The sequence below is a fragment of the Podarcis gaigeae genome, assembly GCF_964106915.1.
Source record: "Podarcis gaigeae genome assembly, chromosome: 6".
Lineage (NCBI taxonomy): Eukaryota > Metazoa > Chordata > Lepidosauria > Squamata > Lacertidae > Podarcis > Podarcis gaigeae.
In genome coordinates this window covers 27,146,733-27,173,083 of record NC_139682.1, presented here as the reverse complement: position 1 = coordinate 27,173,083, position 26,351 = coordinate 27,146,733, and the positions used below count along the sequence as shown (strand labels likewise).

Here is a 26,351-nt window from a genome sequence, read left to right as displayed (position 1 = left end):
CTGACAAACTTACCAATAAATAAATATACAAGTAGGGAAGCAGAATTGTTACTAGTGATAATCATTTTCACAGGTTAGTTAACCAGCAAAATGCAACTAATGAAAACTAAAGCTGCCCTCAGAAAGGATATTCTGGAGTTCAAAAGGTTTCAAAAAAGGGCAACCAAAATTATCAAGGGGGTGGAAGAACTCCCTTATAAGGAAAGTTTGCAGCCTTTGGGCCTTTTTAGTTTAGAGAAAAAATGAAGAGGTGACATGATAGAAATTTATGCATGGCATGGATACAGAAAGATTTTTCTTCCTCTTTCATAATATTGTGTACAGCCAATGAAATTGAATGTCTGGAGATTAAGGACAGCTGAAAGAAAACATTTCATGCAGTGCATAGTTAAACTATGGAGCTATAATGGCTTTCATATACAATTAGACCGCCATGAATCTGTCTAACAATGTCTACTAGCGGTGGTGAGGGAGCATGCTTCTGAACACCAGTTAATGGAAATCACAGTTTTCCCACAAGCACCTGGAAATTGGACTAGATGGGCCACAGGCCCGACCCAATGCTTTTTCTTATCCTCACCTGAAAACACACAAGGTAGTCTTGAGAGAATAGTAGTATTGGAGTAGTATTGGAGAATAATTGAAATGGATTGGGATTCAGTTCCCTAGCCTACATGTTTTGCAATACAGTGGTACCTTGGGTTACAGACACTTCAGGTTACAGACTCCGCTAACCCAGGAATAGTACCTCGGGTTAAGAACTTTGCTTCAGGATGAGAACAGAAATCGTACTCTGGCAGCGGGAGGCCCTATTAGCTAAAGTCGTGCTTCAGGTTAAGAACAGTTTCAGGTTAAGAACGAATTAAGTACTTAACCTGAGGTACCACTGTATAGCCAAGTAATGCACCCATCTTCAAATGGTCATTATTGAAATACATTAGAGAGGGGCTGCAATTCTGCACATTGACCTGAAAGCTTCTCATCCCTTGGTTCTGTCTTGCAAGCAATTGCAAACTCTCTTGGAGTGTTCTCTTCCATAGCAGGTGAGAACAAACCATAGGCATGACATAAGCAGGTGTAGGGTGTGTGTGTGTGTTGGAGGGGTTTGGAAGAGTGAGGGCTCAAAATGGCCATGTGTGCTAGTTTACTAAAGACAGTCCTGTGCTTGAAGAGCTGTCCGGTTTAAAGATAAGAGCTTTAAGGAAGGAGGGCAAGGGCCAACAACTTTCAGCACCCGAACAACAGACCGACCAAGCAACACAGGTCATCGTCTCCCCACGGTGGTGAGATATATTGTATTTCTCTTTTTAACACTGCAACTATTCCTGAATTTGTACCTATACAGTACATAGTAATTAGCAAGTGCCAATGTCTGTCCTTTTGTGGGTGTTGGTGGGTGTGATCCGTTTCCTCTTTTTTGCAATATGTAATTAGCTGCATTATGTAGGAGGGAGACTCCTTTTTATTTATTTGTTGCTTATGTATTAATTGCTTGACAGTAAACATAAAACATAAACGGGTACGAGTTCCCAAGAGAGCTGAAGCGACAACACAAGAAATAGTGACAAAATGACCAACAGAATAATACAGTACATGTTAGGAACGTGCTGCTACTCAGCACGAAAGTGGGGAGGGGGGAGAATGAGATTTCTGGGATTTAGGTCTAACCCTTCAAGTCACACTACACCACATCCAGTGCCCCCTGCTGTTTCCAAAACTCTTCCAAAGCAAAAAACAACAACACACGTTGCCAAGAGAGATGTTCCCTGCTTCTGCCGCTGCCGACGTTGGCGAACTCCCCTCCACCATCGAGAATGGAAGATTCCACCGCTGAATGAGCCTTTTCCCTGTAGCTCAAGGAGACTCTAGGCGGGCCTGTGTCGTCATCACGTCGGACGCAACGCGGCTTTCCCTTGCTCTCCCCCGCCGCCTGCTTTTGCCAGCGAAGCCGCTTTGGGCGCCTGCGCAGACAGAAAGGACTCCCGTTGCTAAGGAGGTAGAAGGCCCTTAGTTACCGCGCGTTGCTGCTGCTCCGCGGTTGGAGGGGACGGGGAAAGGATGGTGGCGACCCCGCAGGTAAGTCAACTTTTTGTGGTGGCGGTGGAGAGGTGCTTCCCCCTCCCTCGGGACCATTTATGGAGGCGGAGGGTTACTTTGTAGGCACGACCCTGGCTTGGGACCTTGTAGAAGTCCGAGCTGGTAAATTTTAGTTGCCTCCCGCCTTTCCGTAGGCAGAAAAACCATGCTGAAAGGCGGCTTACAAACGGGGAACGGGGCGGGAATTGCATAATTACAAATATAGCAAAAGCAGGCAGGAGCAGTAAATAAAACACATCCAAAAGCATGCAACCATATTGGAAAATTCCCACATAAATCATAATAAGACCCAAAACAAATGTACAAAAAAAATCAATAGCAGCAACAAAAGCCCCCTCAAACAAACATTACTCCAGTCCAAGAGTCCTCTTGAATTTGATTTTTTTAAAAAATAGGATACATGGAAACTACCATCAAATCACAGATCATATCTGTGCCTAACAGACTGAATCATACAGAATCAGAGAATTGTAGAGTTGGAAGCAACCCTGAGGATCATCTAGTCCAATCCCCTGCAGTGCAGGAATAGATCCCACACTTTGTGGTGCAGGAAACTTGCAATATTTTTATACTGATTTATACCGCCCCAAAAACCCCCTACTATTAAAAACATGGCATCTGTAACATGTCAGCAAACACCAGAAACATTGTGGCACGGTCTGAGGATACAGATGTAATGTGATTTGATGGTGGTTTGAGGGAGAGGCTCCTGTTCAAGAATCTGTAAGGATGTGTGCCCCCTAGGCCTAGAGCCAATGTTTAATGCTGTTAATGTGAAGCACTCTGTTTACGCTGAGTTTTGAGGTTCTGCCTGTGACAACAGACGTCATAGTGGTTTTGGTGGCATTCTGTACAAAACCTATGTGAAAAATCTACCCAATGCCTCAGATCCATGTTTTCGTGCCATGGCTGTGTCAGAAAACACAAAATACATCATGATTCTTCATGCTTCAGCCTCTGGAGAGGGAGATTCTATAACGGGATTAAGATAAACCTTTGTAAAAATGCAATTTCAAGCAGATTGTTTTTTTAGTTACTAGATGCAACTACTACTTGCTTCCAGATCTACTGTATTTCTGTTCCTCAGTGCCAAATCATAGACTTACTGATAGAATTACCCTCATTTTTCGAACTATAAATGCTTAGGAAATCTCAGCACTGCAAGCTTGTAATGATTTTATGCCAGTTTATTCACTGCTATAGCTCTCCCAAAAGAGTCCTGGGAACTAGCCCTTGGAGAGAGTTTTGATAGTGTGTAGTAATATAGCTGAAGAACAAGAGATCCTGGCCTACTATTTTATTGTCCCAATTGCTGGAACAGAAGTGGGGTTGCTTTGCTTTCTACTAGAACTCTTAGATCCACCAGCTGCCAGGTACAAAAGACATAGCTAAGAACCAAACAAAGCTGACACTCATACCACTCAAAAATACACTTGTCGTCCCAAGCTTTCTTCATTTTCACTAGCATTCTTTTTGGCAGGTTCGGGTATTTGGAAAGTTGGAAGTCAAAAATCTTTGCAGAGAACCCAGATTTTCTTTCTTTCCACTGTGCTAGATCAATCAATAAAACATAATGTTATTTGGTTAATTGTGGGTATTCATTAATTCTACATTAATCTGGGAAAGGTTCTTAGAATTTCTGAATAATGATAGCACTTTTTCCTTTTGCTTTGTTTTTTATTTATTTGCCTGTGCTCTTTCATTTTTGAGGTAACTATGGAGGGAGAACTTCGTAATATAATCGTCTTCAATGCTTCTAAAAAGGAAATTTTTACTATGAACAATGGTTATAGGATTCTACAAAAAAAGCTTCGAAGCAACTGGAAGATACAGAGGTGAGTGGAGTATGTATTGTTTTCTTTTTTCTGATCTGTGTTAGCTTCCTGCATTTTACTACTGCTGTTCTGAGAGGAGAAGGCAAGCCATCTGTTGTTTCTAGACCAGCACTGAAGTTTGATGAAGGCATAAAAATGCTTGAAAGTACCCAGGACAATGGCTGCCCATAACAGTTAAATTTTTGCTCTCCTCATATCTTGTAGAATATCTGTATATCTGATTGCAGATTTTAAACAAGCTTATTTTGTTAGTGTAGGATAGTGACAGAGTGTGGGCTTCATAGTCTTGCATTCAAGCCTTACCTCAACCACAGCTTTTCAAGATGGGTCTAAGCCCCTGTTCTTTAAAGCATCAGCCTTTCACCTTCATTGTGGGGATAATTGTGCAATTGGAATGAAGCTTTTAGCTTAATATACCTATATGCATTTGGCATTAGGTCTTTGTGGTTTGTAATATATCTCCCTTGAACATTTTGATAATGGAATGAGATTTGGTAATCTTGTTCAGAACATCAGTCTTTATTTTAGGGTTGAATATCTTCTTATTTTTGTAGTCATTTTCAAAGTAGAGAAGAAAATTAAAAATACATCATAATGCAACATCTGCCTAGACATTTGAGATATTGACCCAGCATGCATGTCACAGTAAGCCATAGTTCACCCTGAACACCGCTAAAATGGCTCTTTTCCTCCTCCCTGCTGAGAAAAAACAAAACACAATCACTGTCTTTGTGTTATATCCAATCCTGGAATTGTGGTTTGCCAATGTTGGATAACATGTCTTCTATTAATTTGTCCATAGTTTAAAAGATGAAATAACTTCAGAGAAGTTGACCGGAGTAAAACTCTGGATTACATCAGGACCTAGAGAAAAGTTCACAGCTGCTGAAGTATGTAATTGTCTTAAATGCCTCAATAACTGTTTAAAGATCTATTTACCTTGCTGATCTTGTCTAGTATTTTGATCCTGTGAACTTCTTCAGGATTCAGTGGTTCTCTTGCATTGCATCCTATAGGCCTTTTGTATTCATAGAAGCAGAGCAGGATGGTGCACACTCTGGCCATCCTGTTTTGTATGATCTGGGGCAGGATTGGTGCCTTGCAAATGTGTCTGAGCCACAGTGCTGTACCCTGTATGTATGTTAGGTGGGCTGTTCACTGTTTACTAATGGATTACCTAATTCCTTCTTGTTGGGATTTTTGCAAAGAGTGCTAGACATAGGGCAGAATTCAGTGTAGCGTTAAGGTTCACATTCTGTCAGTGCAAGGATTTTTCCTTATGCAGTGGAACATTCTCCCCCTCTCCTCCGCTGTGCACCCCATAAATCAGTTCTACGCATTCCCCCAGTCCTCTGCAGTAAATCTGGAGACAACGTGCAGAGGGACAATCACAAAATTATTTATCTGAATACCGCCCTAACGGTACAATTCTAACCATGTCTACTCAGACATCTGTCCTGTTGGATTCAATGGGGCTTACTTTCAGGTAAATAGTTTTAGGACTACAGCCTAAATGTAATCCACTAAAGCACTAAACATGAATGCCTACTCAGAATTGCTTAGAGCAGATTAATTATGCCATAACTTGTAAAGAGACCTTGAGTATGCACTCATACTTGATAAATTTAAAACACATTGTTGGACTCACAGATGAAAAACAGAAAAGAAAAGAAAGTGGACTATGGAAGACTAAAGTTAGCCAAACAGCAGGTAGTTTGTTAGCTTAAATGCCTATTTGCACTGCTTAAACTTTAACCATCTTTGGGGTTAATTTCCCCTTTGTCTTGTAAGAATAATAAGATGGGGTTTCTTTCAGGGGTGCCGACTTATAAAAAATATTGGGGGGGCAGGGGCCCATACTGACTTATAAAAAATATTGGGGGGGGGCCAAGACCTCCAAACCGCTGCTGCTGGGGGAACGAAAGGGGCGAGCCCCGGGCTGCCCCGACCTTAAGTGAACCTGTGAGGGCCCGCCCTTTGCGGCAGCCGATTGGCTGCCGCCGTGGGCGGTGAATATTAATGAGCTAGGGGGAATCCCCGCTTCTCGCAGGGCTGACGCCAGCCCCGAGAGATTGTTGATGGGTCGAGAGCCCGCAACCCCACCCCCTCTCTAGATCGGGAGTGGCTTTGTTTTAACTCATTACTGAATGTATTTTAAAAGGTAACTATCGTCAAACAAGGAAAATAAAAAATACCAACATAATTTTGTGATTTCACAAAGCATAATATAACTAATAATTTTCTTAAATTATTGGGGGGCAGAGCCCCCCCAAACGAATTTTTGACGGGGCTCGGGCCCCCTCAGGCCCCATGGAATCGGCGCCTATGGTTTCTTTACCAAAGGGGACTTAGTATTTTGTAAGGGTGTGCAAGCTGTGTTGTGTTGCTATTCAAGGGTTAAATTGTGTAAAAGCAGGAAAACCTTTCATTCTGGCACTCAAGACTTTGTTGCAAAGAACTCACATTTTGTGCTTTTTTTCCCTTTACAGTTTGAGGTTCTGAAGAAGTATCTAGAAAGTGGTGGGGATATCCTGGTGATGCTGGGAGAAGGTGGTGAATCTCGATATGACACCAACATCAACTTTTTATTGGAAGAATATGGGATCATGGTCAATAATGGTAATAAGTGACCCGAGGACAAGATTTCTTCTTTGGTCAGTCTTGAGAATGTTTACATATCATAAAGTCAGAAACCACAAACAAGTGACCCAATTTACAGCAGTTTGAGTGTGCTTTATTAATTTGATATTGCTAGGTCCCAAAAGAGCTAGTAACAGAGTATGATTGTAGCTTTGCCTTCTTCCCTTTTCCATGCTTGCTGATTTTGAAAATACTAAGCAAGTGAACAGTACTGTGATAAATTACATCCAAGTCTGAGGGATATTTGGTATGGCGGCAGGCCTGAACTCTGTGTGAGCAGAGAGCAAGGTCCACAGAGTTTCTCTCTGTTAGGCTCTAAGTGAACATCTCTTGCTGTATCTCTAGCTGCGCATCGTTGCACTGTAATTTTCATTTTTCTTTAAACCATTGTGTGCACTGCACATTCGATTATTCAGCAGCCCCTCCTCTCTGTGGCCTCGGTGCATGGACTGCATTCAGTGGATGCAAGAGCAGAGCAGTGCAAGGGCTTGGGGAAGATGGATTCATGTGCGATGCCTTGGCCTAAAGTGAATAGCTTGATGAATTGCTTCTGATACAGCAAAAGAGCCACTGCACCTCTTATCTTTCTTTGTGACTGTTCCATTTGTACTTTTGCTATGATTGTACATCTGCATCTTCTTATGAGCTGCCGCAAGGGAAATATGAGAGATTTGCCAGCTTTTTAAGGACCATGGGCACATTTGCAAACAGAAACTGTTGTGGGCACCACATGCACACCTCAGCCAAGCACACACTGCAGCCTAGTCAACTGGCTACTATTCTTCTTTCAAGCCAAGTGGGGGGGGGGTTTCATATGAAGTCAGAAGGTGCTTTGTTGGCAACATCAGCCTTCATATAATTAAAGAGAACCAGGATCTAGAATCCATAGCCCATACTTTGCAGTGCTGCATCTTACTGGAAAAAATATTATTTTTCATTTCTCTTAAGACTCTGTGGTGAGAAATGTGTATTATAAATACTTCCATCCTAAAGAAGCTTTGGTCTCCAATGGAGTTTTAAATAGGTAAGTATTTGATAGTGGATGGTGTGTGGGTGCATTCACATTTTATCTTGCGTAACTTTGCTATATTTTGCAACTACAAATCACAGTTATTTTTGGGTTATCATCTATAAGGGAAATCAGTAGAGCTGCTGGAAAAACAGTGTCTGGGATAATAGATGAAGACAACAGTGGAAATGATTCACAGTAAGTATCTTCTTTCCAGCCATGTTACAAATGCCATCAATGTTCATTCTGAAAAGTTATAATAAAGCATTGTGTGGGAAGTGCTCTTGAAATATGTAGAATATTCTAATTAATGCCTAAGATTTTGTATTTTGCCTCTTGAAATGCTGCTTAAGTGGAGTAATGCTACAAAATCCAAGGAAGGGAACAGTTTTGCACAATGTTCTGGATTTTTTGTTTACTGTTTATGGACATTTTTTATACATGCTTTAAACATGTCACCACAGAAAGCAAGAAAAACAGGATTTTAATACATCGTAAAGTATAGTCCTTTTAATTACTGATTTGGATCCACTATTGGAAGGCCTCTTCCACTCAAAATGCAATGGAAGAGCACTGTTTTTAAAAAGAGTCACCCAAATCCCAAGAAGGTATTGCACTGTCACAAGCTCTTTTTGAAGCACAGGTTCCTTCTCAAGACTTTCTTGTGGCCTGGAGTCTATAAACTTCAGCCTTTTCCCTTCCTCATTCAGTCTGTTGCCTATATAGTATTGTAACCTCTGCTAAATTGTGGTACTGCCCTGGGAGTAGTAGAATACTTCTGTGAATGCTTGCTAAGCATTACAAATGCACCTTTCGTCCAGTTTTGGTTCTTTGGATCTAAGCCATCACAATTAATTCTAGAGTGTTACAAAGACAAGTTATCTTTTTTCTTTTTTTTAAGAAAAAAAGACTCCTACCAGCAGAAAAACATGAAGGGGTGTGGACAGAGAGAATGGTTGATTGTGTTTGACAGCATTGCAATTCTGTGAAATATAGAAAATGCTTATGACAGTCTTTGTACTATTTTGTAGGGCTCTCACTTTTGTGTATCCATTTGGTGCTACACTTAATGTGATGAAACCAGCAGTGGCTGTTCTGTCCACGGGATCTGTCTGCTTTCCTCTTAATAGACCCATCTTGGCTTTTTATCACTTTAAGGTACATAACTGCATGAGCCATCAAATACTTGTAAAACATGATATTTTGTAACGTCGTTCATAATTTCTGTTACTTGCACATCTTGTGCAACTTTAGCAGGAAAGCATTCAGATAAAAGCTCCTTTATGTTGGAACCTTTGAAAAGAGTTGACCTATAACAGGGGTAGGGAAGCACATTAAACTGTTATTGCAGTTCCTCCCCAGTTTTATCAGTCATTAGTAATAATAATTCTACCATTTCTAAAACACTTCTAAGACAATTTACTGTGTAATTTACTAACTTTAAATAATATATGGTAAATATGTTCATTTGAATTTACTTACTTATTTTCTTAGCTTGTCCCAAAATATTTGGAAAACAGAACAGCATGTTAAGCATCCATACAAATTCAACTGAGATGGATAAAAACAAGATAACTTGACATTTGTACACATAGTTTATCCCAGTTATTAAAGGCATTCCAAACAAGTATGCCTTGTAATCTTTTCTTTATTCTGCCCCCAGAATGTCTGTGCATTCATAATCTGTATGAGCTTTTAATGCCTTCATAGAAACATGTAATATGAGTATATGGTGTCCTCAAAACTGAGACAAATTAATTTTTACTGTCCCAGCCAATTCTAGGCTGCCTCAACAGAAGTATATCGTCTAGATACCGGGAAGTAATAGTTTGCTCTGTTCTGCCTTGGTCAGACCCAATCAAGAGTACTGTGTCCAGGTCTGGGCACCATGGTATAATAAGGATGTTGGCAGCTTGGAACGTGTGCAAGAGGATTCTGAAGAAAATGGTAGAATGTTAGGGCAGACAAAATGATCAGAAGGAAAATATAGAATCTGTTCAAGACAAATGAGGTGGAATTCAAAGAGCTACTGTAGTACTGTGCCTCCAATACCTATCCCACACAGCCAATCTAGGAAAATACCATGGTCACCTCTCACATCTGGCTTGTGAGGTGTAGTGGACAGAGGGATCTGGCCTGTTGGTCAGACCAGTTCCCCAATCCTGCAGTGTCATGCAGAATGTTAAAGAGTGTAATATAAAAAGTACACCTGGTAAGACAAAGCATTGATGTACAGTATAAGTTATTAAATCTGTTCTACTGATTTCTTCTTTGATAGAATCAAGGTGGCAAGTTAGCTGTACTAGGATCTTGTCATATGTTCAGTGACCAATATTTGGAAAAAGAAGAAAACAGCAAGATTATGGTGAGCCTCTGTTGTCAACTTCACTGCTAATACTTTAATAATGTATGCCCTCTAACGATCAGTTGACCAGGTTTATTTGAAGCTTAGGAGTTATTCAGCAGAGTGAGCTGTCTTTTCAACCATATCAAGTTGAAGTTTTTGCTACTTACTTCTTTTGGACGCTATGGTATGTAGTCTTTTTTGCAATACAGTCGTACCATGGTTTTCGAACAGCCTAGTTCTCAAATGTTTTGGCTCCCAAACGCCGCAACCCCGGAAGTGACTGTTCTGGTTTGCGAACTATTTTTGGAAGCCAAACATACGACGGAGTTTCCGCGGCTTCCAATTGGCTGCAGGAGCAGGTCAAGCTAGAGAAATGGAACAGAGCACTCTGCTTCATCAGCCAGATGAGATTCCATACTGGCCATGGAGGAGGTGGCAAACTTCTGCAGCCAGTAGTGAAGATGATTGAGCTGGCAAAACAGAGCACACTCTTGCTTTCACTCGCCTGGAAGCAGTTCCACTGCACTCACTGTAGAATTCCTGGTTGCCAGTGGTGGCTAGGAAAGGGATGCAAGACAGGACTGGTTTAGTGTGACATCAGAATGCAGCCACCACCTCTCTTGTAATCATTTACTCTAAATAATGTTTCCTGCTTCCAGCCAATTTACCTATGTGTGTCGTCTCCTAAGTGTGATTGATTGAATATGCCAAGGAACTTCTGTTGGGGTTGGTTTTGTTTTTTGTTTTGTTTTGTTTTTTTGCACTGTTAATATTGATAATTCAAAGAATTCCACAATTATAACTGGGCTGTTTCTTTTCTTAGGATGTACTGTTCCAGTGGCTTACAACAAGTGACATCCATTTAAACCAGATTGATGCAGAAGATCCCGAGGTAAGGGGAACTAATTTAACATTATTTAGTAACATTAGCTTTATATATCATAAAGTATAGCTGCCAACTTTGCTGAATTTCTATTTTTGCATCTTTTACTTTTGTCCCTGCCAAGAAGGAAGCCTTGATAAGCTGAAAGCAGCGGTAGCTGGTGCTGTGCCCCCTAGATGCAGGCTCCAACTCCCATTATCCTTGACCATTGGCCATGGGAACTGGGACTGATGTGGGTTGGGGGTTCAATAACATCTAGAGCGGACCCCATTGACTACTCTTAACTTAAAGACAAAAAGTTGAGTTGTTAATTTTTGCACTTGCTCTGTAAAGTTTATTCAGTTCTATCACTGTTTCAACTTTCCAATTATCTGATACTTTAAAATTACTTAGCAGTTTGTAGTAATGTGATGTTGTGAAGAATACACTCAGTTGAAAAAGTAAAGCTAATTTTCTTTCCCATGTCTGCCATCAACAAATAGGTTTTATCATGAAAAATAAAGAGGTATCATAATATATGTGAATTTAGAAGTACGTACAGAAGATAAATTTATTTCCACCAAACTTATTTAACTGTTGAAGAAGCTTTTAAAATCCGTTTCCTATATCAAGAGATGTATATAAGTGCTCATAACTATGACGGTTAGAAAATTGGCCAAACTAAAGTAAAATCCGCACTCTTAAGTGTATTGTTTCTTGGATATATGATTCAAGATGCATTTCTTTTATCATGTAGTTGTTTAGCTCACTGGAAAGGTTCCCTTTTTAGTGTGAGCTGTCTCTTTGTTCACAGCAATTTCCATGTGCTTTTCCTCCAGATATCTGATTATACAATGCTGCCAGATATAGCAACCCTGTCAGAGCGACTGCGAGTTTGCCTGCAGGAGGGAGATGAAAATCCACGAGACTTCACAACACTTTTTGACATGTCTATTTACCAGCTGGATACCACTGCACTTCCGAAAATCATCAAGTTGGTGACCTCATTTATGTTTCCCAAAACAATGGGTTGAATCCAGATTTTGCTGCCAGCAGCAGGAGTGAGGAGGCAACTTTTAACAGTTTTCCCCATCACTTTGCACCCTGTGAAACTCTGGTCCAGAGGATTGGGGGCTGGGAGAATCAGCAAAAGTCACATTACACACACACACACACACACACACACACACACACCCCTGATCAAATGTTTCCTGTGTGCAAAAAGAGATCTTCCATTTGCAGACAGCAAAGTCTGGATCCAATCAGTGTCTTTTTCTTCTTCATTTTAGTTTAATAGATTTTAGGGCCTATTCATTGCATTATTTTTGTTGTTTATAGGACAAAGTCCTCTCAAGCTGGATAACAAGGTGGAGAACAATAACACAAACATTAAATTACAATAAAAATACATTTTGTTAAATACTTAAAAAAAATTTAAAATATACAACAGTAGGCAGCAATATAAAATAAGCAATAGAATCAGGTAAAAGCCACTTGAAACAGGTAGGGTTTTTAAAGTCTTTTTGAATGCCAAAACTGAAAAGACCACTGTGTATCCTTTGGGAGTTACAAAGAACAGGGGCCACTACTGCAAAGACCCTATCCTTTGTGTCCGCCAAGCTTAACAATCTTAAAGGTGGCACAGAAGCAAAGCTTCTGATGCTGTTGTCTTCAAGGTTCTATTGGGCAGATGCAGTCCTTCATATAACATGGCCTCAAGCTGTTTAGCATTTTTAAGGTTCAGTATCAGCACTTTGACTTGAATTTCAGTATGTTATGCACCATCAGCAGAAAGGTGGTTAAATTTGGGGTTTTGCCCATGTACACTTCTAATCCTAGTTATAATTTTGGGATAGTTAAATTAATATCTATCCTGGACTTGTGGTGATAGTAAAAGTTGTTAACGCATGCCAAAACTCCAAAGCAAAAAACATTTAGCCAATGCTGCAAACTTTATACATTGTTATACGTTGCAGGTCTTATGAGCAGCTGAATGTGAAATACGAACCGCTCCAACTAATTCAGCCTCAGTTTGAAACTCCGTTGCCTGCACTTCAGCCAGCTGTAAGTAACTGTCCTGGGAGAGGAAGGAAATAAGGTTACAAGCATTTATGAGTAGGGTGAACAGATGGGGATTGGGTGATTTCAGAAACAGAAGAGGCAACACAATATATAGTGCAGGAAGACTTCAAGGCTTGCGGGGTAGGAAGAGAGGATCAGGCAGGTCATCTTGGCAGAATGACTGAAAGTTTCAATGTGTGTTGAAGCAGGTCTGTGAATTGTAGGTCAGTGTTTCTCAACCTTTTTCCGACCGCGTCCTCCTTCTGACCTTGTTTCCTTCCTGTGGCCCCCCTGTCCTACTAGCAGAAAGGGTAGCTATTCAGATGTTTTGTTTGTAAATAGAACATGTTATATTCATATATATATTTATAATTTATACAAAATACATAAAAAATTCTACTTTAAGTATTTCTCGATCAATGTGACCCTTGTGCTTGGTGACCAGAAACAAGTTTTTTATATCTGGTTCTTTTGCTGCGAGGGATAACTGAAGATCACCTCTGTCCTTTACGTTGAGCCGATTCTGCGTGAGGCTGAGTAACAATTGCATGCAGCAACATGCCTCCTTTCACAGTAATACTTGCACGAAGAAACAGCACCCCGCACACTAACACTGCTGCAGCCACGCATCTTGCCCGTGACAAACGACATGTGGACAACTTGGTGCATGCAGTAGTGGAGTGCGGAAGTGGGAGGGAGAAGGAACTGGAAGTGACTTCACTGCAAAGTGCTTGTGGCACTCTATCCATTGGGAATCACGGTCACTTCTCTGCTCCCTCTACTTCTCAGTTTTCTCTTTTCTTCACTTCTTTGTTTTCTTTTTTCTTTTCTTGGTCACTTTTCTATTTTCTTCACTTTTCACTTCCCCTCTGTTGCTCCCTAGTCTCATGCCATGGTGTCCCATTTATGCGTTTTTCACCTGTGGACTCCTTGGAATATCCTGGGGTGTCAGAGACCAGACTGAGGATTACAGCTCTGATGAGGAATGGTGGGAACCTCTCCCTCTTCCTGCTCCTGACCAGGATCCTGAAGCTGCCCAGGAACAGTAGAGCCGTATAGAGAATTGGTTTGCAGAGGGACATAGTTTGGAGGACAAAAGCTGGGCAGAGCTGAGTGGGGAATGGAGAAACAGAACAGGAAGAGAGAGAGATAACTGACTCCCCTTAGCTGGAAATTGTCCAGCCTCTCTCTCCAAGGGCAAAGAGAGCTGATAAGGTTACTTCGCAGAAGGCTCAGTGGTTGCAAGATCAGGTTGCCAGAAGGGGAAGTGACGAGGATGGCTGGGGGGGGGGAGTAGGAGGAAAACCTAATTGGCAGCACCTTAACTTTGAGAATGGCTGTTTTGTTCTTTGCCTGTGATCATTAAACACTCTTAAACTTGCAAGGGACTTTAACTGCTTTGTTCTTCTGATGCACAGCCAAAGGGGGGGGGGGGGGAGGAAGCCATTTTCCTGACGCCTGAAATGGAAGGGCCCAGGGGGCATATGGGCCCCGGTTGGGAAACACTGTTGTAGTTGACCAAAAGTTTGTTTTTCAAAGGGAGGCAGTAAAAATGGGGAAAAGTTTAACCCAGACATTATGTTCTGCCCATCATTCCTCAAAGTTAGAAATTCCCTACATGGACAGCCTAACTTATTTTATGTGTCCAGTCCTTGCAGCTAATCACATTTCTCTCAATTCAGGCTATGCCCTGAACACACTTTTCCAAGACCTGACATCCTGTGGTTAGGAAACAAGTAATCTGGTGCTTGCTTTCCTCTCACCAAAATGCTTAAACTGAATGTCACTGATTTTCCTGAAGTAGAAATTGGAAATGTCAAACCTGTATATGTTTTTGAAGGGCCTATAAACAGAATAGTTTACTTTCTGAGGCTTACATAGTATAAACAAGATTACAGCATGCGAGTAGTTTAATTAGAGCCTGCACCAATGCTCTTTTTCTCTGAACAAGTATGGGCAGACTCAGCATGTTAAGTTTTGCCTAATCTTTACTAGGTTTTTCCACCGGCCTTCAGAGAGCTGCCTCCTCCCAGCCTGGACCTGTTTGATTTGGATGAAACTTTCTCTTCTGAGAAAGCTCGCCTTGCTCAAATAACAAACAAATGTAAGTAGTGCAAACATTTGAACTTGGGATTGCTAAACTATTTGTGGGATGGGCAGGGGAACTTTCTAGATGAAGAGCTTCTCAAACTTTTATCTCCAGGGCACACTTTAGAAAGCTGGAAATTACTGAAGTCCTCCATATTATGCATACCTTAATTTTTTTCCAAAATACTTTGCATTTTGCTAAGAAAACCAGATCTTTTAAATCTATTTCCTCATGCTAATGGATGTACTCTAGATCAGGATAGATAATATGTGCCCCTCTGGATGTTATTGGACACCAGTTACCTCCAGCCCAGCCCCAGTGGTCAGGGATGAAGGATCCTGTGGTCTAGTAATGTGTGGCTGCATATAGGCTCTGCATCCCTTCTCTGCTTGTGGAAACCCATATAATATCTTTAAATGGTTTGGCAGATTTTGTGTGTATTATGCTACTTTTATGTCCTTATTAGGCACTGAAGATGATCTGGAATTCTATGTAAGAAAATGTGGGGACATCCTAGGGGTAACTAACAAACTACCAAAGGAGCAGCAAGATGCCAAACATATCCTGGAGCACATTTTCTTCCAAGTGGTAGAGTTCAAGAAGTTAAATCAGGTAAACTAATGGACATTTTTCTTGAAGCCCTGTCCAGTGATCATTGGGAAGATATGAAAGCCAGGTTTCTGGGAAAGCAGACTCCTTCCTGATCTCAGTGATCTATAGAGGAGGCGCCACATTAAAATTAATAATAAAACAGGACTTGAGCTTTATCTAATTTGCTTTTCAAGTTAATTGAGTATTCTGTTCCAACACCTCTTTCAGAAGAAAAAAAAAAAGATGGGTGGAGAGAATGCTTTCTAGCTTTTTTGTGATTCTGTGTGCTCCTTATAGAAAGCAATATTAAATACCTAGTTGATAGTTGAGCATATTAGACTTTATGGTTCCTCCTTCCTTGACTGCCAGATTCCCTCCTTCATTTTAGCAGCAACCCTTGGGCAGTGTTATATGTGCACCAATGTTAATGCTAACCAGGGCTGCCTAAACCCAGAGTTTTCAGTCCCATTTCTAGCTGTGACTACAAATTGGTTAGTGGTAACATTTTTACAGACATTGATAGTCAGCTATGGAAATAGGAAGAGGAGTTTACATGAGAAGAGTGGGGAAGAAGAGTGTGTGAGCCTTCAGGGTGCTCCTAATCTGTTAAACATGGGCAAGAGTTTGGGAACATTGTATCGGCCCTGGGCCATAAAGTCCAGGAGCTGAAAACCTTCAAGACCATTTAAATTTTATTTGGGACCCTGAAAATGCAAAGGAGCCTAGAGTCATTTGTATGTATTAATAAATATCCTTTTTCTTTTCTTTAAAGGAGCATGATATTGATACAAGTGAAGCTGGATTCCAGGGTAGCTTTTGAATATTTGAAAGAAAATTTGATGTCACAGGGAAGGATAATAGAACAGCTTCTCTTATTTTGTTTTGTTTTTTCTTCTTCAATAAACTTGCTTGCTTTGCTTCTTCCTGCCATTTTCTGTACCCTATGTTACCTTACAAATATGTAGATAGTCTAAAACGCCGAAGCCAAATGAGGGATTGCCTTATAGGCAGCAATAATTTTGATAATTTTTTACGTATGAAGCATTCCATATTTAATATTTCTATTTATAAATAAATATCACATTTTGTACAACCTAAAATTCTTGTTTCTAGCTGTCACCCTTCAATGCGTCTCTGTGTGTGGATTAATACAGTATGCATATACAGTGGGGAAGAGGCAGATAATCTTCTAGAAGGTAAAAGCATAGCTATACAACAAACAGCATATACCTATAAGTAGGGTGGGTGTTGTCACAAGCTTGCTTGCTCCTTTTTACTCAAGATTTTGTACATTCTGACTAATGGCCTTGTTTGGTCTTTGCTGTAGCTCCGCTGCTGCAACCATGTCCTGTATGCCTTGGAGTGGATGTTTAGGAGAGTATATTCCAGGCATCCCCAACCTGCGGCCTTCAAGATGTTTTGGCCTACAACTCCCATGATCCCTAGCTAACAGGACCAGTGGACAGGGATGATGGGAATTGTAGTCTAAAACATCTGGAGGGCTGAAGGTTGGGGATGCCTGGTATATTCTAAAGGCAAGTGTATGTCTCCCACCCACTGTGTGTGGTTTTTCCAACCTCATCTGGGCACTTGCTCCTTTTCAGATCATTAATGTCACTTATCTGCCTTGACAGATGCATGTATTACTGAGCTGGCAAAACTTATAAGAGTTTAGAATACTTAAAAGTAACAGTCAAAAGCCATGAGAAATGCATACAATTTTAAGAAATCAAAAGATGCGCATTCCAACTGCTGCATTTTAGCAACATAATGATATAAGTTTTCAAGGCCAATACTAAGACTTGGAAAGTTACAAGGTTGTAAATGCATCTATAAACTCTCACTTCTAGATTTGAATCATACATGGCATCTCATCAATATGGATGATTTGTGATCCTCTTTAAAAAAAAAAAAAAGAAGGCTCTTTCAAAAGGGTGCTTCGAATGTGGAATTTTGCTTTGGCAATTTTGGTCAGTCGGGCCTCAGTCCCTCCTCGCTTGGAGGGATAATTGAAAATATAAGGGTAGTGAATCCTAAAACATAAAAGATGAAAAGAATTGTGTTCTGTTACTAAGGCTATGATCTTGAGAGTATGGCCAATATGAAGAACACTGCACAGACTCATTTTAGAGGTATGATCTTCTTCCCATTATTACAATCCCCTGAGAATTAGTAAATAGATGTGAAGGGTGAACTGAGACTGAAGTAGGCTGGGAGAGCAAGTATGTTGCAACCCACATTTTAGATGAGCACAATTTATTGACATCACACTCCAAAATAGGCAATTGGAATAATGGGCTTTAGAATAACAGCTGCAATATGTTTCTTAACTTCTCTTTCTAGTGGGAACAGGCCTCTGTTTACAGTAACCACTGCAGCATGTGTAAACTTAACTTTGTATTTAAGATGGCAGTCACCCAAAGTAGAACTGCAAAAGTGTAAAATCGTTTTACCCTGTACTAAGGTGATTATTGTATGGGGAAGCCATGACAAATGAACTATGTGAAAAAGTGCTCACTGGAAAAAAGAGAAGCTTTCAATCATGCGGTTCTCACTACACGTGATCAAAAACCATGTGGCACTGTACCAACTAGACCAGAGTAGACTAGACATGATAATTAGGAAATCAATGACGTTCTGTTTACAGTAGACGGTATGAATGTTGTCCGGAGAAATGGTGCTGCCCGTTTACATAAAATACCTAATCTTGCAACAAGCTGAACAGCATACGCAAGTCTCACTTCCAAGTCATTAGCAGAGCAACAACCATTTACCACCAGCTGGAGGGGGGAGTGGCAGTTGCCTCTTGGCTGTTGGGGCTTGTAAAACATCCCCCTAAAGCTTGTTCAGCTCTGACGTATGGCTGTTCAGCTACCAGTTAGGGTTGACCATACAGGCCTCTGAGTTACCTTCAGCAAGAAAAGGACAGAGTTGTCCAGGTGCTTCCTTATCGGATGGTTTCATGCCTTTGTCCATGTAGCACAAGTACCTTATGTCACCAGTTCTTTATTTGCATTTATGCTTCACTTGTTAGCTAGAAAAGAGAATGCAAGAAACATAGCAAGACGGCTGGATGGTGCAAACCACCTGGAGCTTTTGCCCAACCAGTGAAACATTAGATCAAAGTGCAGGAGACTAGTGTCTTGTAATAGTAACAGACACAGCACTACCACCACCCAGAGGCATGGCAAGGTTTGACATCTCCAGAGATGGTGTATCAAGCTTCACAGAGCCCAGGGACCCAAATTCTTCTAAGCTTGCTTCTGGAGAAAGTACATTGCCCAGAGTGGCTTGTATTCCAGAGATCTCCAATATTGGTGGTGGCGGTGGCGGCTTCTTGAAGACTGCAACATCATTTATTTCAGAGCTCTTCGACATATTCTCAGTTGTCGGTTTAGAGGGATTATCTTCCCTGCATGGAGTAGAAGATTTGGTATTGTGGAACACACCCTCTGTGTAATTGGTTTTGCTGTCATTTGCAGAGCTTGAGCTTGACAAGTCAAAGGCACATGGCTGGATGGGAGTCTTGCAGAAAGATGCAAGAGCATCTGATGAGGCCTGCAGATTTTCCTTTGAGCTGCTGATGGAGGAATCTGTTGCCTTTAGAGCCAGAGAGCTTCCCTTTGTCACATTCTGCATCTTGCTTGCACTATCGCATGCATCAGGCTGGGGGATGCTGCTCATTTCTAGGAAACAGCTGCTACCTGGAGAGATGCTGTAACTAGAAGCACCAATCAGAAATCCATTTTCGAATATGTCTTTCAGTGACAGAGAACTAGAACAGTTTTGAGAAGACATTTTTTGGTTCCCAAGGAAAAGAGGTCAGTCTTCAGAATCCTAGGGGCACCTGGAGATGGAATTCAAAGGAGTTTTGTTTATTCAGATACCCATCACCCCAAGTTACAAACTAGATTTAGACACTTGCTTTTTCTCCACTAATGCCAGATAATTTTATTTCATCATGCAGCGTGATCCAAAGCTTATTTATTCAGAATATGCTTTGTGCATGTATAGGATTACAGTGGTACCTTGGGTTACATACGCTTCAGGTTACATACGCTTCAGGTTACAGACACCGCTAACCCAGAAATAGTGCTTCAGGTTAAGAACTTTGCTTCAGGTTGAGAACAGAAATCGTGCTCCAGCGGCACGGCTGCATCGGGAGGCCCCATTAGCTAAAGTGGTGCTTCAGGTTAAGAACAGTTTCAGGTTAAGTACAGACCTCCGGAACGAATTAAGTACTTAACCTGAGGTACCACTGTATAGCGAAGGTATTATGTATCTAGCACTTAAAAGTCGAAGAGGGCAGGTTTTTTGCAATCAAGAGCCTCAAGTCTAAAATTTAACACTAGGGAACAATGTGCATTCACTAAAATGGACTTAGGTCAGGGGTGTCAACTTAAATAAAATATTGGGGTGGGGAGGCAGGTAAGCCGTGCCCCATATAATCACATGACACGGCACACACACACCATTTGAATGGCACTGCCCATCAACTTGGGGGTGCAGCCCCCTCAAATATTTTATTGTGGGGGCGAAGAGATCTCGGCCCCTAGGAGCTGGCCCCTGTGACTTAGGTTTAAATTAATCAAGTTTGCTCCAATTTGTCTGAAACCATGTTGGGCAGCCATTTTTGTAGGTGTCAGAACTGTTCCAACCTTGCAGGTATGGCCCAAAACATTTTGCTGCCTGATGTAAAAGACAATATGGCATTCACCCAAAACAGACAGACAGACAGACAGACAGACACACACACACACACAGAGAGAGAGAGAGAGAGAGAGAGAGAGAGAGAGAGTTCTGTGGGCAGGGAACTACTGGACTGGGAGCAGAATCTTGCTTTAACACTCGCAATGCGGAGTCAGAGCTCAGAAGTGGAGCAAACGGAAGATTCCTAATTCAACCCCCTGCTGCCTGCACCAGGAGTGCCCACTTCGCCCCACGACCATGGGTGCCAGGGTGCCCGGACCCTTCATGGAGAATTTTGTGGGTGCTTGGGCACCCATGGTCCCAGGGAGTTGGCACCTATGGCCTCCATGTAAGGCTGAAAAAAGTCTATTGTCTGAAACCCTGGAGAGCCGCTGTCAACTAATGTAGAAAATATTATACTAAACTAGTTTAACAGAAGCATGACAAGCTGTGTGTCGCCCACAGAGCCCTAGCCTTACAACACCTTGCCACTGCCACTGCCTATCCACGGTTGTCTCACTCCATTGAATGCTAGGGGGTTGGCCCTGCAACACAGCAAAGCCAAAAGCCAAGTCTTCACACTGCCCCCAACTAGCCTGAAATCTGCATACTCCTCTAAGAAGGCAAGTTTCTCTGCAAAGCCTAGAGTAGAGGAAGCTGACAAGGGGACAAAGAAAAGCAGTTATTTCTTCTGCCCAAGATCATAACCCAAAATAGACACAGTTCAGAAAGAGCTAATATACGGTAGTTTCACATGAGTCAAAGGAAGAGATCTGGCTAATAACTAGAAAACTGAAGTTCTTCTGGCTTAGGTCTGAAGTGATAGCTTCCTAATTTAGTATCAATACTTTACTGCTAAGCTATACTTATTCCACCCCCCCCAAAAAAAAACCCCTTTAAACAGAAACCAATAAAGGCAATTACTTATTTTTAACACTGTAGGTTTCTTTACTTATCAAAACCTACTTCTAAGAGTTTTACTTACTTTCCCCCCTCATAAACAGCAATCTTCTTAAGTAGCACCACTGCAGCTGATTCTTATAAATCCTCATGACAGATTGTGGCACACTTTCTTGATTTTCTAATTAAGCTAGTTTGCAAGGGTGTTTGGAAGACACCACCTGAAACTGTTTTAGCCATCAACCCTGCAACAATTTTGTTCCCCTTAAGAATATAACCTGGATCTTTGAACCAGCAGAGCTTAAAAGTATTAATTGCAACTATTTCCTGAGGACGGAAGCAACTGAATTGCAATTGATCAAGAAGTTCAGCTCTATTCATTTGGGTCTCAATAGAAGCCACATTTCCTTTTCCCCACTATAGATGTTAATTAATTTGGCCATTACTAAGTTGATTGTTTTATCACCTCTCACCTCTGCTGTCAAGAGTCCAGGGCATGCATTTTAGCTGTAACTGAACTGTCATTATATTATTACAGTACTTACATTTTATTCCCTCTGGCCTCACTGCTTACAACTGCTCACCCTTTATCACCATGTGCAATCTAGTCCACAAATGCTTATGCCGTAATAATATTGATGAGTGATTAAGGTGCCATTGTATGAATTGGCTACAACTGGGCAATACTTTTATTAGGACAAACTGAAATGTCATAAAATAGTGCAGCCCAAAATAGTGTTAAGCTGTATGTTGTAGACTGGAAAAGCCTCCTTTAGGTGCTACAGACATCAGATTTCATACCAAAGATTTTGGGATAAAGAAGCCATGGTTGCTCCCTATTTTAAATCACCATAAAGCCTGTCTGTTACCCAGATCTGTCCTGCACCGCGAATAAAATTCACAGGCTTCTGGTTAAGCAGAAGTAGAGAGAAACATGTTTGCCTTTTTATTAGCATAGCTGGAGATCAATTTGGCTGAAAAGAGACAACTGAAGACAAATTCTGTAGGTTTAAGGGGATGTAATCCTCAAAATGTGGCAGAAAAGAAATTAAAACTTCCTCTGTATGTAGATCCCTCCGGGAACGGCTAGCTTTGTTAAATTCTCCAGGACACAAAAATCAAAGGGAAATGAGTTGGTCCATAAGCAAAAAAACCCTGGATTTTAATCTATTTTAAAAGCAATACTTTTATTAGGACCAAGCAAGATGTCACAAAACGGTGACAAACTTTCAGCTATCATTTTCTCCAGTATTATTCATTTTGCAACCTTGGTCAAATTCGCATTGTTACTCCTGTTTCTTTACCAGCAGCATAGCAGGCGGTAATACAGTGGGTGCAGTTCCTCTTGGCATGGAGATGTATTGATGAGATGACTGCTACACCTGTTGTATGCTATGAAGCTGTTAAACAGCCTAGGTGAGCCCTCCTCAACCCGAAGCCCTCTGTGCTGGCTGGGGCTTGATGGGAGTTCCAGTCCAAAAGATGGTGGGCAGCTGGCTAGTGAAAGATGGCCTTGAAACTCAGGCTGGGGAGAAATAAGCGTTTCTATCCAAAATTTGCAAAACAGAGGTCCTACTTTGAGTAGAAATGTTTCTGTGACTTTATAGAACCGCGTTCTGTTTTCTCTAGACAATTCCTTGCTGTATTGCTGGTTGAGGGGGGGAGTGAGTGTTAAAAGAATACTTGCCAGAAGGCACATGTGAAAGCTAGCACCTTTCTTTATCTGGTTGCCTAGGCAACGGGGGAGGTGGTGGCTCTCTCCATCTTCTGAGCTATTTTGCATTTCAGTATGAGAGGAATGCAGTGCAGAGAAACATAATGGGCTTCAGTGATAAAGAATAATCACGTTTGCTTGCGAGTAAGACCCATTGGACTCAATGGGATTTACATCTGAGTAAACAGCAGTCATGGGGCATACCCTGGCCATTAGAACAATGTGCATTTTTAAAAAAATAAGTGAATGTGAAATGTGTATTCAAAGTGTTCACTGAACCAACACACAGAGATAGGCACTTTCTCACACTGAAGCAAAGGGACAGATTAATAAATTAATAAATCCTGCATTCCAGGGGGCTGGATATATAACCCTCCGGGTCCCTTCCAACTCCATGATTCTGAGATTCCATGTCCAACAGCTTGACTTAACCCCCAAAGGCACACTCCTCCATTGTCTCCTGAGAAAGACGGGCGTCATAAACCACATGATTCTATATAAATTCTATATAAATGCTCAAAAGGAAAAAATTCCTTCCAGTAGCACCTTAGAGACCAACTAAGTTTATTATTGATATGAGCTTTTGTGTGTGGAAGGATTTTTTTTTTATTTTGTTTCAACTACGGCAGACCAACACGGCTCCTGCCTGTGCTCCAAAGGAGTGAGCTACTGACAGGTTTCTCCAGTGTCTGGTTATGATGTTTCTGGCTGCTGAGAGTAGGTGGGTTATGAGTTCTTTGTGGTGCAAGTGGGCATTGTTGTCTTGGAAGATGTTTAGTAGGGCCAATTCTGGGGTGATTTCTAATACTTGCTTGGTTATTTTACATATTTCTCGTATGGCTGTTGTCCAGAATAGTTGGATTTTGGGACACTCCTACTACATGTGGAGGTATGTGCCTATGGAGGTGCCCCCTCTCCAGCATTTTGGTGAGGTTCCTGGGCGTATTAGCGCTAGTTTTCTTGGTGTTAGGTACCACCTGTAGGTGATTTTCAGAGTGAGTTCTTTTCTTTCTGTTGATATGGATTTAAAGGGGGGTTTAAACCACATTCTGGTCCACTGAGTGGGGACATCTCATAGCCGATGTCATCCTCCCAAAGGAAGACAAGTGAACAGCAGAGAACCTGCACAAGCAACGCTGACACAAAACCTCACATATATTAAGTAAAATAGAAACATGGACACCTGACCCCACCCCACCCCCACTCATTCCCCCCCTCCACCTCTTTCCCCCTTTTCTTCCTATTGTCTCAACAAATGAAACCGTTTTGTAAAAAAAATGTTACATGTAAAAAAAAATACGAGACATTGCACATACCTTTGTAAATCAAGAAAATCATTAATGAAGATACATTTTAAAAAGCTTTTTTTTTTTAAAGGAGTGAGCTACATAATCATGGAACCTGTCATTCTGGTTGATGTGTTGAAAAACAGTGCTACAAAGTCCTAGCTGATGCATTTTTATTCAAAAGTAAGTCCCGCAAAAGTTCAGTGCCTTAGGCTGCTATTCTATGCACTTTGAGATGCAGTACACTCCAACACGTTTGTTAAGGCCTGCTGACTTCACAGGGCTTACTCCTTAGGAAGGACCGCAGCCTAAACTCCCATTAAACTCAAAGGGACCTACTTTCAACTTACACATGCTTTCTTACCCCGACTCCTAAGAAGGCACAAACCACACGGACTGCCCATACTGTAGTTGCATTTGTGGTGGCATCTAGAATGCATATGATAGCTGAGTGTTGCCTTTCAAATCACCAGAGCCGCATTAAAATAAACCAGGGTGCTTAAAGATTTTCTTGATTTACAAAGGTATGCGCAATGTCTCTCTCGTATTATTTTTTTATGTAACATTTTTTTAAAAATTGGTTTCATTTGTTGAGTTTATAAGAAACATCAGCGCCATCTACCGGCAGTGACAACAAATGTCTAATCCTGACAAAATGGTCAACAATGCAAATTCCATTGAGGTCAATGGGACTTATTTCCAGATATAAGACTTCTGGAAATCCCTTACTTTGCTGATTAGTGCCTGCCTTCATTTTGAAGGTACGGAATCTTTCAATTGGGGCACCCTAGTTGCTGAAATACATCAGACCTATACCCAAATATAGTTCGTACCCTTAGGAAGAACTTCAGTGGCACCTTAAAGACTAACAAACGTATTGTGATAGAAACTTTCATGGGCTAGAGTCCACCTCATCACATGCATAAAGTGGTCTTCCCAACATTAGAGAGTATTTTTTAAACAACAACAACAACAAAGGGATTAAAGGGCCAATAGTCTCCACTGGGTGTGTCGCATTATCATGCATGGCGCAAATGAGTATGAGATTCAGTGGGAGTGGGTGTAACCAACACCAGACTGGTGGCTGGTTGTAAATCAGATAAAAGCTATTCTTCCTGTTATGGCCATGGTACATACTGTTCCAGTAACATCTGTTAGGATGAGAGGAATTCTCTGCCTCAGGCAACCACCATGGCTACTTTCCTTGTCAAGGGCTCCCTCCTAGGCTGGGTGACAAGAAGGAGTCATCTCAGCAAAAGGACCCACAAGATCCCACCTATCGGACATCACCACAACTATGTGGGATGCAGCAGGGAGATTAGCCTATTTTTATTTTCATAATAGTCCTTGGGGAAAAATGACTTGTTCAAGGCTAAGCAGGTATAAGCTCAGCACAGTACATCATGTCTGAGTTTTGCTTTCTTTTGAGAAACCACCCGATGTGAACGAAAGCTTTGCTATTGTTTTTAACAACTTGTTTTTAAGTAACTGACTGTACATTTAGTACAGTGAAGAAGTCGTGCTTTGAGGAAATAAATGACTTGGTTTTTTTATTAAATTATTCTTTATTATTACTTGTTATTTATTAAATTTCTACACTGCCCTTCACCCGAAGATCACAAGGCAGCTTGCAATAGAAAAACACAAAAATGCACAACTTAGTAACAATCAAAATGAAATAAAAAAAAATTCCTTCCAGTTGCACTTTAGAGACCAACTAAGTTTGTTATTGATATCTGAAGAAGGCTTATACCAATAACAAACTTAGTTTTTCTCTAAGGTGCTACTGGAAGGAATTTTTGTTTTGTTTTGTTTCGACTACGGCAGACCAACACCTGTAAATTAGTAACAATCAATTACACACACACACACACACACACTTTTAAAAGGTCATCGCTTGTTTAATTAGCCAAAGGCCTGGGAGTAGAGGAATGTTTTTTGCCTGGCGCCTGAAGATATGCCTGGTGCAACTTAGGCACCAGGCAAACCTCCTTGGGGAGAGCATTTCACAAATGAGGAGCCACTGCAGAAAAGACCCCTTCTTGTGTTGCCATCCTCTGGATCTCTCACAGAAGAGGCACATGAAGAAGGGCCTCAGATTATGACTGCTGGGTCCAGGTCCGTTCATATGGGGAGAGGTAGTTCTTGATGCCTCCCAAGCTGCTTATCTTCCTACCACCTACTGGAAGCAGGGGGGAGAAAAAGCGACACGTATCTACATTTAAGGAGCA

General features: G+C 41.3%; 1 protein-coding gene across 2 annotated transcripts; it reads left to right on the top strand.

Moving 5' to 3' along the window:
• The first annotated feature begins 1,863 nt into the window (after nucleotides 1-1,863).
• Nucleotides 1,864-16,631, top strand: IFT52 (intraflagellar transport 52). 2 transcript variants are annotated; one of them, XM_083746285.1, is made up of 14 exons: nucleotides 1,864-2,076; nucleotides 3,808-3,932; nucleotides 4,735-4,822; nucleotides 6,422-6,551; nucleotides 7,521-7,596; nucleotides 7,708-7,779; nucleotides 8,613-8,739; nucleotides 9,860-9,946; nucleotides 10,752-10,820; nucleotides 11,630-11,784; nucleotides 12,767-12,854; nucleotides 14,847-14,955; nucleotides 15,407-15,552; nucleotides 16,304-16,631. In XM_083746285.1, the coding sequence occupies exons 1-14, from the start codon at nucleotides 2,059-2,061 to the stop codon at nucleotides 16,349-16,351; spliced, it is 1,338 nt and encodes a 445-aa protein (XP_083602411.1). In that variant the 5' UTR covers nucleotides 1,864-2,058; the 3' UTR covers nucleotides 16,352-16,631. The 2 variants fall into 2 exon arrangements, with proteins under 2 accessions (XP_083602411.1, XP_083602412.1); XM_083746286.1 differs by lacking the exon at nucleotides 8,613-8,739 and having other exon boundaries at nucleotides 1,996-2,076.
• Nucleotides 16,632-26,351: the final 9,720 nt, after the last annotated feature.